Source organism: Phoenix dactylifera, chromosome 14, assembly GCF_051530095.1.
Source record: "Phoenix dactylifera cultivar Ajwa chromosome 14, Ajwa_hap1_PhDact_Kaust_v1.1, whole genome shotgun sequence".
NCBI lineage: Eukaryota > Viridiplantae > Streptophyta > Magnoliopsida > Arecales > Arecaceae > Phoenix > Phoenix dactylifera.
The window spans coordinates 7,299,561-7,316,151 of record NC_143203.1 but is presented as its reverse complement, the minus strand read 5'-3'; the positions used below and the strand labels follow the sequence as shown (position 1 = coordinate 7,316,151).

Here is a 16,591-nt window from a genome sequence, read left to right as displayed (position 1 = left end):
GAAACATCTAAGCATACCTCCCCATACCTGCTTTAGCTGAAATGATAGCAAGCTTTTCAGCATGTCCCAATCATGCCTGGATTGTAATTTGAAAAGCATAAGCAATGCCAAAATATGAGTCTATGCTTGACTTCATCTTTTACATTAAATGAGCACAAAACAAAGACTTAATTGAATGTAATAACTACTTATATGTGCTGCATTATATAAATTATCTGGTAGAGACTACTAAAATTATTTTCCCATGACTTAAAAAGTACTTATGTTTTAGCAGATCGTAATGCACTAGCAAATGGACAAAGCAATACATGGCAATCCCAACAAACAACTATATGGATATCAAAGTTGGAAAGAAAAAAAAAAGAGATTTTCAGAACGGTACATATTATTTGCCTACTAAGAGAAAAATTGCAAAAGGAGATAATGGAGCACAACACATGGTGAAGGGAAGAATTTAGATGGCATAAAAGATAGATATAACCTAACCATCAAAGCCAGTGTAGGTAGCTGCAAACCAGTCTAGCAATGGAAATCGTATATTTTCAGTTAGGGCCTGTTTGGGAAAAATCCTGCTGGATCTTGCAAGATCCGGCACAATAGGCCAGAGGAAGGGAGAGAGTGTGAGAAGGGGAGGAAGAGCGCAGAGAGGCTGTGGTTCAGGCACCCTGGCACATACTTTCCCCCTCCCTCTCTACCCTGTTATTTCCTTCTCCACACTATCTTCTCACTGATCACACTGGATTAATCCTAACAGTCCCTTAGAGTCTGAAGCACGTACGCACAAACCCTAGAATGAAATAACAGGGAGATGAGTATACAACATTTTGCAACAACAATATCAAATACGTAGTAATTTGATGATTTCAGCATGATTTTTGAGTGGTTATTAAGCTTATATGTCCAACAGCATTATAAGATTCAATGACATACAAAATAGGTTAACCAAGGTTATACGAAAATTGAAATAATGAAACAAGCTGGTACACCATTAGAAAATAATAAAATGGTACCTAATTGTATGTGCACATCCTCTCACATATTTTTAGAATGACCAAAAACAGACAGTCGCATTGGAGGATGATAAAGTTGTTAAACAATGTACATAATAGAAAAATTTAGACAAAGCCTTTCTTACACATGCAGAAATGTAAAACTTTCATTGGACATGCAAAAACTTGCATACCAGAATTTTCCAGTTGCAGCAATGACCTGCATTATACTTCTGATTTCTTCAACACTGACATCACATTTTGGCTCGGCCTCCCTGTAAATTAATATATTGTGTATTTTAAAACAATGAATAGAAGAAAAGAAAAGCAAGAAAAAGCAACTAAAAGGGATCATATCCAAGTGACCATTTTCCCAAGAATAAATAAAATAAAGATAAAAAAGGGTTGTAGAGGCCAAAATACATGCATGGTGGTTCACAAACAAATATTTGTCCATACTACCTGTATTAGCAAGATTATTCCCTAGAGCATTAGAAACCCCACAATATGGATAAACAGAATAGCCTCCTAGAAAAATGCACATAACAAGTGGATTACCTCACAACTCAAGCAAACACAATCCCTATTTCCTCCAAAAAGAAATGAACAAACAAAGGAAGAAAAAAAGGATAAAGGAAATAGCACAAACACCTCTGTCCACATTTAACTAGGTTTACCATCCATTTCAATTATCAAATAAAAAAAAGGAATTCAACAATTTGTACCTTAGCCAAGTCCCTTCGTGCTACCTGAACACTTGGCATGGGTGGTGCATGTCTAGGTGTCACAAAGTGTCCGAGCACTCCAAATCTAAATACCTATTGCAGCTAGACTTTAATAAAATAAAACTATCTAATAATACAAATGCTTAGGATATAAGATGATGCCAACTTCTAGAACCTAGTCTACTAGTCATGAAATTTACATTGATGGAGAATACAAAAAAGGCATGACATGTCAGTAGAATGCAAATAAAGCTAATATAATCGAGTACTTGGAATATTCAAAAATTATAAATGTAATAATTTGCAATGAAGTGTATTCTGATGCTGTCAAGGTGCTGACTCTTCAAGGACATTGCCAAACACTCAATTTTTCGAGATGATCTGTCGTTTCTTGCAATATCTTTAGCAATGGCCAATACTAATTAAATTTTTAAGCTCAAAATCCTACCATAAATAGGATCCAAAGCTCATCATTAGAAAGATTGTGTTGATCAAATGTTGAATATGCTATTATTAAGAAATGTCTAATATATAAAAAAATAAAAAGTAGATACCACAATTTGCTGTGTTCAAATTAATTTTCTTGATTCACAAGATCTTTTAGTTCATTCTCTTCATTAATCACTTTGTCCTCCTATAAGAGGAGAAGATCTAACTACTTTAACACAATTGGAAGATCAACGAATTCATAAGGGTTAAAATCTTAACATCAATAATGCCCCTTTGATACTACGGGAGGCTATCAAGGTGGTCCAGAACAATCAGTAGAAAGGTAACACCATCAAAATTCGAAAGTGATTCCCTCACTGTTTTTGCTCTTTCCTCGCTGCTTTTGCTCTTCTTTGAAGGGGCAAGTGCATTCCTTGAATGGTGAGGACTATCCTTGAAGACTGCAGAAGGATGTTAGGTGCTAACCAGGATACTGTCACACCCCATATATAAATCAAGAGGCTAATATGACAGCAGACTGGCTGGTGAACAGCAGAAGGGCTAGTGGATCAATGCTAGATTAGACTGGCCCATTGCCAAGTGACTTTGACATTTTTGAGTTTTGATGTATCTCAAGGTTTTACTGAAAGGGTAACCTGCTACGTTGTACTTGATATTCTTCATAAGAGAAATTGCCCCTGAAACACATACCAAAAACCTCAAAGAAGAATGAAGAACGAATACAGGAAGCCTCAGAAAGAAACAATGAAGCAATATATCACCTAACAATGCCAAAAGAAGCATCATTTGTGTCAAACCATGAACCACCACTAATAAACTGTCCTCACTCCTCTTCTTTCCAGCTAGGTAATCAACCTATGTTTACAACCCTAGGTTCACACATTTATCGTTTTAAACCAGTAAATGAGAATGCACTCTACAGCATTAAGTCCCCCATCCATAAGACTTATAGACAGTAGTCACCAAATAAGTGGCTCCAAACAAAAAGAACATGTATGCTCCTTTCCACATCCCAAATCATTTAACCTGGTCGTAGGCACTATTCATGATGAGCGACAATCCGGATGAAAATCTCCGTGACTGAAATGAAGTCAAGAATGTCTGAAGAGTCTCCATGACTGAAATGAAGTCAAGAATGTCTGAAGAGTCTATTCACCAAATAAGTGGCTCCAAGCAAAAAGAACATGTATGCTCTTTTCCACATCCCATATCATTAAACCCAGTTGTAGTCATTATTCATTGATAATCAACAATCCAGATGAAAGTCTCCATGACAGAAATGAAGTCAAGAATGTCTGAAGAGTCTATTCCAACCACTGTTTGCAAAAATCATTTTGATAAAAATAAAGACTTTTCATGCAGGTGAGAAATAAGTGTTTCAGTTTGGCTCCTCAATGAGACATTTGAAAGTTGGTCTGCATTATTTTCCCAAAAAGCTAATGGGCAAGCACTCCCCCCCTCACCGGGGCTAATCTCAAACAATAAAAGTTTGGTTAAGCATTCCTCCATCCATCACTTATTCCTCTCTCCTATCGTTTCTTTTGGAGAAATTGTCCATATTCTCCCATAGCCCTCTTTATGCAAGGAAAAACCACTTTTTATGCACTGAAGCTATACCATTGCATTGTAAATGACAAATGGTCAACGAGAAAAGACATTGTTTTTATTTTCTTTTATTTTCCCTATTTGCATGAGCCATACATTAAGTGCACATTGGGCCATATAGGCCGGTAGAGGTGTAGCTTGGATTAGGCTCAATCCAAACAAGAAAAACCCAATCACTTGTTAGGGTAGGCTGGTTGAGGCTTTGTGAAAAAAAGGTTGAGGCTCAATCCAAACATTGAGCTCAGAAGTCTCATCTTAGTCTTATCCCGGACTCAGCACAGCACTATCCCAACCTACATCTAATATTCTCAAACTACCCTGAGAATGAATTTACAGCCACCCCAACCATGAACAAGGTGACAAGTCATGGGCTATTGCTTTAGCAAATAAATATGGAAAAACGCCTAGCTATACGCTCTCATGTATGGCAAATTGATGGGACAATAAAAAAGCATAAGGGTGTAATTATCTCAATTAGATTAATCAGGAAAATGTTATCAATTAATCATGCATGATTCATTTCAAACAATTTTCAACAGCAATAGATGTAATCATCAAGAAATTATCTAGCACACTCATTTTTTCTAGAAATTTTATTGAATATATGTCAGCAATAGCTTTTTTGCTCTTACTAGCATTGCTTCCAAATTTACTTACAAGTTGTCAACCAGAATGGTCCCTGGTTACTCCAAGAAGTTGGTACTTCAGGCCATTCGGTGACTTGTGAGTGGTTGGAAGTGGGTTCCCACTAGAAATGGGTTCTCCATAAATATGGTGAAGCGATTACAGCTTGAGAGGCACCACAGTCACTACAAAAAAGTGACCAGGGACTTGTATTGTTCAGTTTGATTTTTCAAACCCCTTCACACTTCCCTAATACCTCCGCCCTCCCAACAAGCTCATTCCCTCCTCCCTCGGCCTCTTGACAAGCTCACCCCCAAAAGAAACCTCTCCCCCTTCCCTAAGCCTTGCCACCCTAATCCTCCATGCTCAAATAATGCATCAATTCCTGCATAGCTTTGTCCTTCAGCATAGTCTTGAGGATCAATTGCTACTCTTGCTTCTTTACTACCATTTGGTCCTCATTGCACCCTAAAGTACAATATGCTCTTGACTAGATTTTCCCCTAAAGTTGCTTCCTTTGTTCCAGCTTTTGATCTCAACAATGTCATTTTAGGGTTTTTGGTAAGAAATTGCTTCATCTGTTAGTTTTCTTTCTTCTCTTTGAATTATAGCTTAGGGATTTCTAACTTGCTTGTTTGTGGTCTTAATTTCTAGCCAGAAAGGGCAACCCAGTGCACGAGGCTCCCAGCATTGCAGGTTTGGTGAGGGTCAGATATACGCAGCCTTACCCCCACATGTGGAGAGTTTATTTCCTTATTTCGAACCCGTGACCTCCAAATCACAATGAAGCAACCTCGATGCCGCACCAATGCTCACCTTCTCTCAATTTCTAGCTAGAGTTTTTATATTGCCCCAGGTTTCACTTATAAAATTTTGTGTTTTTTCTGATTTTTTCCTCAAAATGCTTAGATTTTTATTCTCAGCTATGTCCAAGTACAAGCCTCCCTGCCTCCTCACCCACAAAATCAACTTCTTAGCCATCAAAGGGAAAAAATTAAATTAAAAAGTGAGTTTTGTCACTTCAATTGTTTCTTTATCAACTTTTGTGAGCTGTCCTGCTGAGCCATCTTTTCAAGACACTAGCTTTTCCTCCCATCATATTCAATGCACCTACATTATTCAACCCTTCATGTCTAAATTCCATGAAAAAGTACTGGTATTTTTTTTAATGTTTTCTTTGCTTAATCCCATGAATAGTAGATTGTCTTGTGTGGTTAACATTATCATGATTTTTTACAACATGGTGACAGTCTTTTTTGTGTTTTCTTCACAGATAAATGGCTTGGATGAGGACTCTACTTTGCGACATCAAATTTTTTAATTGATTTGGTTATTTTGCTTTGGCGATTGGTTGGGAATCCGGTTTTAGTCTCTATTGTCGGGTTACCGCCGCACGCGTTGCGACGACCGCAGTAAAAAGACACGTGCGGGGTCGTTCATCTCATGAAAGTTCTAAGGAACGTAGATTTTAAAAAATTCTGAGTTCTCTAAATCAAAAAATTATGAAATCTAAGAAAAGATTAAAATTATTAACTTGATTAATTTTCAGATCTACCATTCAGAATTATAAAGATCATATCTTTACCTTTGAGCGGGTAGATCTTCACCTCTATCTGATGATCGATGATTTGATTCGCTTGAAGCCGCACAAGCGTCCGACCTCTATAGGTATCTATACGAGGTAGATCGCTCCAAGAACCTTGATCTCACCGGAGTGCTAGCTCCCTTACAGAGATCCTCTTTTGATAGATGATTTTCTCTCTCTTTCAATCAACTCCTTGATTGCTTTGAAAGGAAGGAAAAAGAAGAAGGACGAAGAGGAAGAAGATGGCGCTGCTTCTCTTCCCTTTTTCTTGCTCATGCCAGGAAGGATAGGAGGAAGGGGGTGGGCGGCTGAATCAAGGCACATCCAATGCTTCTAAGCCCTCACACCATCCCTCCTTTTATAGGCATCTCATGCCTATCTAAACAAGGAATAATTTCAATGAAAAATCACTCTTTGATTCATCCCTCCAAATTCTACCACACACCTTACTTAATTCTTGTACACCCCTTACTTAATTCTTCCACGCCTCTTACTTAATTCTTCCACACCCCTTACTTAAAAGGAATTGGAGAAAATCAAGGGCTCTCCTTGCGCCGTGTGGCAATCCAGGGGAAAGAGGAGAAAAAGGAGGGGCGGATGCCCCTCTCTTGTGGCTTGTGAGTCAAACAAGGAAAGGAGGGGCGGACGCCCCTCCTTTCTTTGGTGCGGATAAAAGAGGAAGGGCACACGCCCCTCCCTTATTTCTCCTTTCACATGCATGAAGGAACCCTTCCTTCCATGCTATGATTTCCTAATCTAATTAGAAAACATGTGATCCATCTTGTTTGATTTAATCCTAATCCAATTAGGACCCAATGTGTCCTCCAAATTGATTCATGATGTGAATCCTAATCCAATTAGGATCCAAATTGGACTTCATGAATTAAGTTCCTTATCTAATAAGAAGTTCTAATTGATTAAGCCCAATTGAATCAATCAAAATTGCAATCTAATTGCAAATTTTTCTTCTTTAACTCACTAACTTTTAGTGGGTTAAACCACTTATCAATCAAATTGACAATCAAGATCTATTGTGATTCTAAATCACAATCCAACCGTCTGAACGATCAAAACCTCTAATGTATGTGACCCCATAGGTTCTATTCTATCTGGTAGTGAGATAGAGATCATAATATCATTGAAACTTCTTTCAATAGGTTGAAACACTTTCAACTCTTCTCTTCAAAGTTCACTGATCATCAAGTGAATACCTTTTGAGTCCCACAATCCACTAGTGACACCTAGCAACATATAGTGGCAACCCAGTAGAACGGAATGGATGAACCTCTAGATGCAATTAGCGTACGATACAGTACCTCTATCGTGGATTCCAACAAGATGGAGGTTATGGATAACTCCTCAAACTCCATCGTCTGTCATATGTTAAATTTATTTGACTCAAGTTCGAAATTGGAAAACTCTTTTTTCAAAACTGCCTTGGCTAAGATCTTTCAAACTTAGTCTCATAAATCACATAGGATCACTCCTATTCTATCAAGATCGATAGATCCCATCTAGATGCAACCTTAATCCGACAGTAAACCTAATGTAGCCAATCTGCACCACAAGGATCCTTAGGGCCCATGTTTATGTGCTCGTCAAACTACAGCAACCTTATTGTGATTAGTTGAGGCATCGCAAATCTAAGTACTAGTCATACAACTGCAGCATTAAGTAAGTCACTGACGAGTTGATAGACATCCAAGTGAATTCTTGCTTTGGTCATGCTCAGTACCCTTATTCTCTAACAAGCACTTGCACAATCACTCCAGTGTCCCTACACTGTGGACTTAAGACTCGTCCATCAAGGAGAACGATCTGTGCACTAATCTCATCGGATCGATCACCGTCCTTCATGATGATCCATCAATCAGGAGCATTTCAGGAATTAACTACCTAATGGCACGTCTTAAATTCTCAACTCTTAAGAATATGTGTTATCATCTTATTAATTCCTAAGACGATTCATGGACACATAATAATATGAATGAACAAAATGCCTAATTTTATTAATCAATAAAAAGATCAAGCACAAATTTTATGTTCCAGAACAATTATAATGTGTCTGCCAAATTGGCTTCTAGGGTATACTTCTAACATCTATCACATTGGGCTAGTGGTATTTTTCTTAGGAATATATTTAGATTATTTTAATTTTGTCGCGCCCTAAGCCCATCACCTGGATCGAACCCATCACTTGGGTCGATCACATGACATAGCCTAGCCTGGGTGATGGGTTCAGGGCGTGACATATTTCACCATAGTTTTTAGTTGCATGGTCTTTGATATCTAATGTGGATTGTTTTGATCTATGATGCTCTTGTTTGTTAAAAATACTATTAAAAAGAAAAAGAGTTGGACTTAGGATCTTTCATGAATTAGATTTAGCTTCCTACCTCTTATTCCACATCCTGTCAAACAGGTAGACTGGTCAATGATTTTTGTTAATCTACTGGAGATGCTACATATAAGGTAGGAGAATTGCTTATTGCTTATCTGCCAGTATCGAAACTTTTGGATTCTACGCAACACTTATCATGAAGCTTAGTATGAAAAATAACGAAGTGATATTTATGTTCTTCAATGCTGCTTCTATAGTCAGTTTTCTTTTATATATATAATTCTCTTCTTTGAATGCATCTCAGGGCATGTTACATGGAAGATTTGATTGCTAAGGACTTACAACTTATATCTGAATCAGGATGCATTCAATCCTCCTGTAGCATTAGGGCTTAACCTTCATTGGTCATGGTTTATTATGAACTTCGTAAGCACTTATGGGCTGCATTAGAACCTTTTTCAAGATCTGTATTCTGATACAATTCTTTTAAGGAGAGGGATTCTGATAAAATTATGCTAATAAGACTACTACTTATACTACAAGCACTATAAGGCCCTTGTTAACAAGAGATTTCAGACATAAACTACAAAATTTGTGGTGCCTTGAGTAAATTTGATCAAGTACTCTTCCACAAGTCCACAAACATTTGACCACAACCATCACCAACAAGCTTCATCCAACCATGTGAAGTGGCTTGATGAATTCATGTTTTCTATTAATTCCTATATTGTATTATATATTTTGCTGTTTCTTCCTTTTTCCTGCATTTTGCAGGCTTGTGCATCATGCTACCAATTGGTTGTATATTTGGGACTAATCTAGATTGTTGGTCTGCTCTAAAAAAGTAATCTAGATTGCTGGGATTAATTTAAATTGTTTCTATATTCCAAATGTGATTGGCAGAAACATTTCTTATTTCATACTTGAAATATGGATGTATGTTTTACGGGGATGGATCATTCAGAATGGGTTCAAGTTTAGCCAAGAGACACGAACGACCACGCAAAATTCTTACCGGCCAAATCCGACAAGCAGAATGATGCACGACATAGGGTGTAGACCTAGTCATTACCAAACCACAGACTGAACATACTGGCAAGCAAGTGTCCGCTTATCTCCCTCCATGAAAAGCAGTCTTCTCGAAAGAAAAGAACATTCATCGGATTCACTTCAAGTCCGAAGCCATGGGAAGATCTACCTCTCACCTAGCTGAACTGCCAGGTTCACAAGCTACCAACAACTTCTAGTTGAATTGTTTTTTTGTAGCCTCGTTACGCAACACGATCTCCTTGGTTCTGTTCTGATCAAGCGTCAGCCTTGATTTTATGGCTGGTTACATTATTGGGTGAACATACTCTGATTCATTTCAATCAAGTTGGGTGAACATCCATCTATCTATCCCTTCCCTCAAAATGTTGTCGCCATAAAGGCTCACTTTTGGTTCATGTTACATTGTTGTCCAAGTTTGTGGTCTATTATAGCCCATACAATGTTTAGAGGTGTCCCATCATTTTTTATGTTACCCTATGTACCCGTACCTGTTGTGGGGGTTTTCATGTTGCATCTTATAATTGACACTACTTAGTTCCCTAGCCTGTTTATATTAGCAACTCGAATGGCCCCTCGAGCAACTATTGCACTTACTAGGCTAGATCTTAGTAGCTTGAAGCAAGTGCAGGTTGTGCGGGTACATAGAAGCAGCAAGGTTAAAAAAGTTAGTAAATGGAAGCACCTAGGAAGCATCCGTACAAAAATAATACATAATAACAAAAATATATGTAATATATTTTAAAAATACATGTAATATATATTTTTAAGAAGAAAAAAATTGATGTTGGTCATGGGATTTAAACACATGCACTTGGGCCTTTAGATTTTTCCCTTAACCACTCAAACAAACTATGAAATCTGATTTGATGTAGTAATAAAATTAAACCGGTGCCTATAGTATATAAAACAATTCAATAGTTAAGCACGGACTCAAGCCATCCATTTATTTCTCAATTCGATGGTTCATGTTGCGATCCATGTGCTCTCATGGGATTGGGCCCCCTTAAACTAGTGCATTAAGGCCAAAACGAGATCCTCGCCACTATTCTCTTCACTTCCATGCGCTTGCTCCCTCTCTCTCCAGTGTCCCTTCTCTCTCCCCCTCTATATCGAGTGTCTCATTTCTCACTTTCTCTCTCTAGTGTCTCGCTCGCTCTCTCACTCTTGTAAAGGGAAGATGGTCTCTCGAGGTCGAAGAAGACAATGTCAAGGAGCAGCCCAATTAGTAATGAAAACCCGGTCTTCAAAATGAACCCCGAGGTGGAGGTCATCACGAGCTTCAACCGGATTATGATCTGTGATGATCTCATCCAAGGATCTAGGCCTATAGCTTCAAAAGCCCTCCCCTATCCCTGTCTTCTCCCTCTCCAAGAAATCGTCCACCATTCATGCTCCTCTAGGTGATTTGTGAAGACCTCCTCCAACCCTAAGTCTAGGTTAGCAATCTCGCCCGTCCCCTTTTACGGTTTTGCTCGTGCAGCCGCAAACCAAAAATCTCAAAAATCCCTACAATCTCCCCTTACCATGTCTCTCTCTTCAAAGCCAAATTACAAGATTCAAGGAACCAACGTCTCCAAGCCAAATGCAATTGAAAAGTACAAGTATGCGGTTCTAGGGTAGATTTGAGGGATGGGGCAAGCATTTCTTGGTGCTCAAGGCCAAATAAACAATTATGGCCAATGGATTTTGATGATGTGGCTCGAAGGTTCACCTGTCGGTGCATCTCTAGCTAGATCATATCATGAGCCCTTTTAGACTAAGCCATGTAGCACATGTATGTCCATAGCTCTATGCTTCCTGACATGCCTTATTTTATTTTAGGTTTGTGCCAATGAGGTTGTAATGTCCAATATCATGAAATGAGTTATATATTGCCATCAATGTATTTTTAGTCATGTTTGTTTAAGGTTTGAAATAACAGAAGTTCAAGATATTATGTTATTGATGGTGTAATGGAGGAGATGGCAACCGGATGGAACCTATAACATAAGTAGGTCCACAAGGATTAGTATCCATTTTTTCACTATTATTGCACATGGTTTGGGTGAGGACGAGAGTCATGTGCAATTGTAGATCTTGGAGGAACCCCGTCCTTCTTGGAGGCCCCATCTTTGGATCACCAGGTCCATAGACATAAGGCAGAATGTCCTCCTTGTGTTCTTTTTCTAAAATAAATAGTGAAAATCAAGTGCAAAGTCCATCTTTATTCAGATAGTTTGTTTCTTCCCTTTACAACGTATATCCAACATGTCGAATACAAATTAATATATATATATATATATATATATATATATATATAATATTAAGAACTTTTGCAGTGATGGGAGTGAAATAAGATAGAGGAATAGTCATTGTTGAAAGAATGAGAGGAGGAAAATAAGGGTGAAATTCTCATCCCAAAGTCTACAAGGAGCCAACATCACCCATCGCCTATGAGGTGACTGGATTCAACTAGTTCCAAACCAATTGAACACTAGAATAGGCAGCAACTCATTTTTTGCCACACTCAAATTGATGTGAACCAAAGATGTTTACAAAATGACTTCAGCAGTCATGACTTCCAAACAAATCAAACATCTTTCATCAGAAGCGTCTTTTATATAAGTCACTTTGGTGAACCAACTTTTTTTCTACTTCAGCAGTTTACAACAAACCAAGGATTCCCAAAACATAAAGGATATATTTAAATTAATGGAGTTGATTACAATAACAGTTACTAGTAGCGATAGTAGCACACTACGAGGATCAATGGGTTCTAAGTGGCTCCTCAAAAAGCTTCAACAAACTATTTCATGTACAACTATTCATCAATCATGTGACTAACATCAATAGAATTTGTTGATCCCCTACTCCCCTCTGTATGTTCACCTTTCTTTTTACAATAAGTACCCAAACACCTCCTTGGTTCAGATCTTGCACTCTTTATATAACAACAAAAAAAAGAGCAATACAACAAGAAAAGTGAGAAAGTATTTATCAATTCACATAAAGGTGGTAAGAGCCTACCCTAGGTTGGGATTTATGGTCAAACTAGGTGAAGTATGTTTTAGTTTCAACTACTTTCAAGTAAGATTTTAAGTCCTAGCAGGACGGGGGGCATCCCAGCCATCCCATCCCATTCCTATGAAAAAATAGGACCGGGACAGAATCGGGACTCAGAAACCCATCCATGGGTGGAGAAAAGAAGAAAGGAAAGAAAGCCAGGAAAGAAAGCTGAAGAAAAGAAAAAAGTGAAAGGAAAGAAGAAGAAGAGGAGGAGGAGGAAAGAAGGAAAGAAAGGGAGAAGAAAAAGAAAGAAAAAGAAAGGAAGGTAGAAAAAAAGGAAAAAAAGGAAAAAAAGGAAGGAAAGAAAGCAAAAGTAGTAAGAAAGAAAGAAAGGAAGATGGGGCGAGAGATACAGGATATCCTACCAGGATGCATGACCGAGACTGCTACTAGGATGGGGTGGGATAGTGGGGCATCCCATTCTATGGAGAAACCAGAACACACCCGTCCCATGGGATTTAAAACCTTGGTTTCAAGTTTGCCTAACCAAATCGCACCGACTCTCTTATTCCAGCAACTTGCATGGCTTGAGCAATACTATTATTTGCATATCTATTTCATCTTTCAAAACTATAACCGACCTAAACAATTACTCTAGTTATAATGAACTACCATGAAGCTAGAAGTTTTTAAACATTTCTTTTTTTCCTTTTTGAACAATACGGTGTAATGTGCCACCACAAAGGGTTTTAGTGCTAGAGCTCTCCCAAGACCAAGCCCTTTGGAGGAGTGTCAAGCATTGTACCCAAGTCCTGTTGGCTAAACACTTCTTTTTCTATTATATTATTGATCTATTACAGATTCAATGTAAGATTGTTTTTTAACCTGTTTGAACTACAGATCCTGCGTTTCTTAATCTATATGTATTTTTTTCTTAAGAATGGTGCAATTCAACCTTCTCCTGTTTTCAGAATTTGCAATTTTGGCTTAGGATATAAACTTTTTCCTTATAAAATCGAACAAGTGTTTGGCTGAATGAAAACTATTAGCAGACTTTGATTGGATCCAATTACTTGCATGCAAGTGATAACAGAAATGGAATATGTGATTTACAATACGTTCAAAATTATAGATGCAATGAATATTACACTTACAACATTGCTACTTTAAAGCAAGGAATGCTGAACTGGCCCGTAAAGTACCATGGTTTCAGCAATAAAGCATAGTTTCAGCAAAATCCAGCACTTACTCATCATTTGCATGATGCGGGATCATATTCTCTGAGTGATTATCAACATCAGTAGAAGAAAATGTTGCTGACTGTGGACTCTCCATGATTGGGTTCTCCATTCAAGAATTAGTTATAGCTGCAGAAACAAAGAAAGATAAGAATTATAGCTAAACATAAAGAATATTTCCCAGTAAAGTACCACATGCTCACAAGTTCAAAACAAGCATGTCAATGTTTTTCCTTTTCTTAACATCATACAAATTATATTTCAAGTGCACAACTTGATATTGAACATAATCTTGGATTGAAACATTTTTCACAGCTATTTGTCTTCTTAAATTGCCAATGCCATGGCCACTACCTTCAAGGAGTAGGCTTTATACCTTGCATATTTCAAATAAAACAGAACCCTCCAGCAAATGTAGTAAAAATATTCTAAAATTAAAAAAGTCTTAAATCACTGACAGGTTTAAAATTGGTCAAATGTTTCTTTGAACTATTCCTGAAAAATAGGATAAGTTTAAAAATCTTTGACAAAGTATGAATTTTGTAAACTTTTCATAAGTTATCCATAAGTCATAACTTATTTATGAAATACTCATGGTTCATTGTTGTTGTTGCCGGCAGTGGTGGTCATGGTGTTACTAATTGCCATTTCCCCTCTTTGATACTTGTTTCCGAAATATAGAAATATTACAGCCATTTGGTATTTCTTTTGTTTTCTATCTTTGTTTTTAAAGATCCAAGAAGAAAAAAGAGCTAGATTGAACAACATGTATAACGAAACACTTTTGTTTTTTGAAATTGTTTTAAAATTTTTAGAGCATTTGGTAGCAAAGATTTATTGCTTTCAAAAAGAGTGAAAATGAAAGCAACCAATAGCAAAAGTTTCGTGCAAATGCTATCTTTGACGTCAACCTCCATGAGGTATGTCACTAATTTGCAGAGAAACAAAACATGAAAAGAAAATGATGCCAAACAGACCCCAAGTTTATTTTCTTTGTTGTTTTTAGTTATCAAGATTATTTTCAAAGCTTTGCATTCCACCTAACCAATTAATTGGCAAATGCCATACGTATGACTAAATGAACAAATCACACCAAATGTCAAGTTACCAATAACACCTATCACTCAATGGTATTTGCATTTAGAATTATATACACCCAAAAACAATGGAAAGAGTTTAAACTCTGGTAAATAATAACTATTATGATCGCATGCTCTTCAGGTTGTTCTACATGTATTTGCAGAGTTCTGACTCATGATCTAATTCGTTCTTTCTTGTGTAAATCAAAGAAGGAAGATGACCTGTTTGCGAAGAATTAATCAATAAAATCAAGAGCTTATAACACAGTACCCAATGTCCTGACATAAGCTCATAAAATGCTGGTATTCGACAGAAGCTCTTTATGATTCAATTTAAAAGGTATAGGTCTGAAACTGATAGAATCGTTCAGCAGCTAAACAGGATTCACGAATTGAAATAAAAAAAAAAAAAAAACTAAAACTAGGGTTTGCTACTACTGGAAAGAAATCCTTATTCTTGGGAAAAAATCCTTGAGAGAAATCCTAATAAAAGAAGAAAACAGAACTCAGCTACCATGAACACGAGCAGTAATAAGATAATATTGCTATATGCCAATCTCAGTTTAAATATAAACAAGTGAAATTTTAAAGAGAGCAGGAGGAAACAAGTTCATGCCTTTTTGGACAAAATAAAAGTTTGAAAGTATAAAACTATTATAAAATCAAATATTAATATTTGAACTAGAAATGCGCTGTAAGTAAATCTACCAATTTGAAGCGTAAATTATTTCCCAGCAATTCTTAGCATGAGCTTAGTTATGGTCTTCAGATCAAATATTTAAAAAAAAAAAAGAAAAGAAAAGATGACACCAGTGTTATTATTTGAATTTAGCTGAAGAATGCTTTTCTATGCCATCATCTTCTTCTAGATTGCTTAGAAGATAAATTCTAATGACTAGTCATCCTTCACAGAGTTTTTCACATTTAAAAAAATTAAATGCAAAAAAAATGGCTGGACTCTTGTGTACTCGTTGCTACTCATTTTTTCTATGCTCCTCTCAAATACCAGAGTTTTTCGCTTTTAAAAAAAATAAAGGCTAAGAAAAAAGAGAGTTACACAGGAAAAAAAAAAAAAAAAATTTCCGCATTCGTGATTCTTTTCAGCAAGAGTACTAGTGACAGTTAATCAGGAAATTGGAAGAGTTATAAGTAACTTCTAATAGGATTTGTCGTTCTGGGAAAAATTAATCATTCTCGGACCGGATCGCCGGAGGCTTGGAATAGGGCGGGCAGAGAGAGAAGAGAGAGAGTACCTGGCTGGTATCCGAGAGGAGAAGGAGGACACGGAGGCTATGCCGGCAGGAGCCCTCTTCCACCGTCTCCAGCGTCGTCGGTGGCTGAGGAGGAGGGGCGGAGAACCACGGAGGAAGAGGACTCGAAGAGGGGATGGCAGAGCGATCGGGGGAGATTTGGGATTTCTAGGGTCCGGTTCGCTGGGTTTCCCGCCCGACCGCCCGGTCCATTTCTGTAACTACGTTATAAACTTGTATTCTCTTCGAGCCATACCGTATTTTGTACATAAATTTGCATTCCGGTAGGAAAGAAAGCAAAACTATTCGTCGTTGCGCGGTCCAATATCCCCGTACTTTCTTAGGAAAAAAAAAATCCCCGTCCTTCATGGTCCGAAGAGAAAGTAGGGCTGGGTTTCCCGTACTGCAGTCCCTCAAGCGGAACTTCAGGCTATTTGCTCGTGGCCGGGGATATAGGAGACTTTGGTTGGATAGTGATGCAGGGTTTGCACCCCGGCACCAGCCCGCACACCGGCCGAGTAGGGAAAGCATCCACGTTCCTTCCAGAGGTATTGTCTGCTCTAAGTCCCGGAGGCTCGCCCGATGAGTATCCCCGTTCCGAGGGCTCGCCCGATGAGTATTCCCGTTTCGGGGGCTCGCCCGATGAGTATCCCCGTGCCCGCACGGTTTT

General features: G+C 37.9%; 1 protein-coding gene across 2 annotated transcripts in view; it reads right to left on the bottom strand.

Moving 5' to 3' along the window:
• LOC120103924 (uncharacterized) overlaps positions 1 to 16,114 on the bottom strand; it is a 40,248-nt gene extending 24,134 nt beyond the window's left edge. The window contains exons 1-4 of one of the 2 annotated variants that reach the window (XM_088710260.2): positions 15,925 to 16,114; positions 13,604 to 13,721; positions 1,184 to 1,264; positions 28 to 76 (exon numbers count right to left, since the gene is read on the bottom strand). In XM_088710260.2, coding sequence (XP_088566386.2) covers positions 28 to 76; positions 1,184 to 1,264; positions 13,604 to 13,704 — 231 coding nt within the window. In that variant the 5' untranslated portion in view covers positions 13,705 to 13,721; positions 15,925 to 16,114. Of the gene's footprint in view, positions 1 to 17; positions 77 to 1,183; positions 1,265 to 13,603; positions 13,722 to 15,924 lie in introns of both variants that reach the window. The other variant, XM_088710261.2, reaches the window with a different exon arrangement.
• Between the last annotated feature and the right edge of the window lie 477 nt (positions 16,115 to 16,591).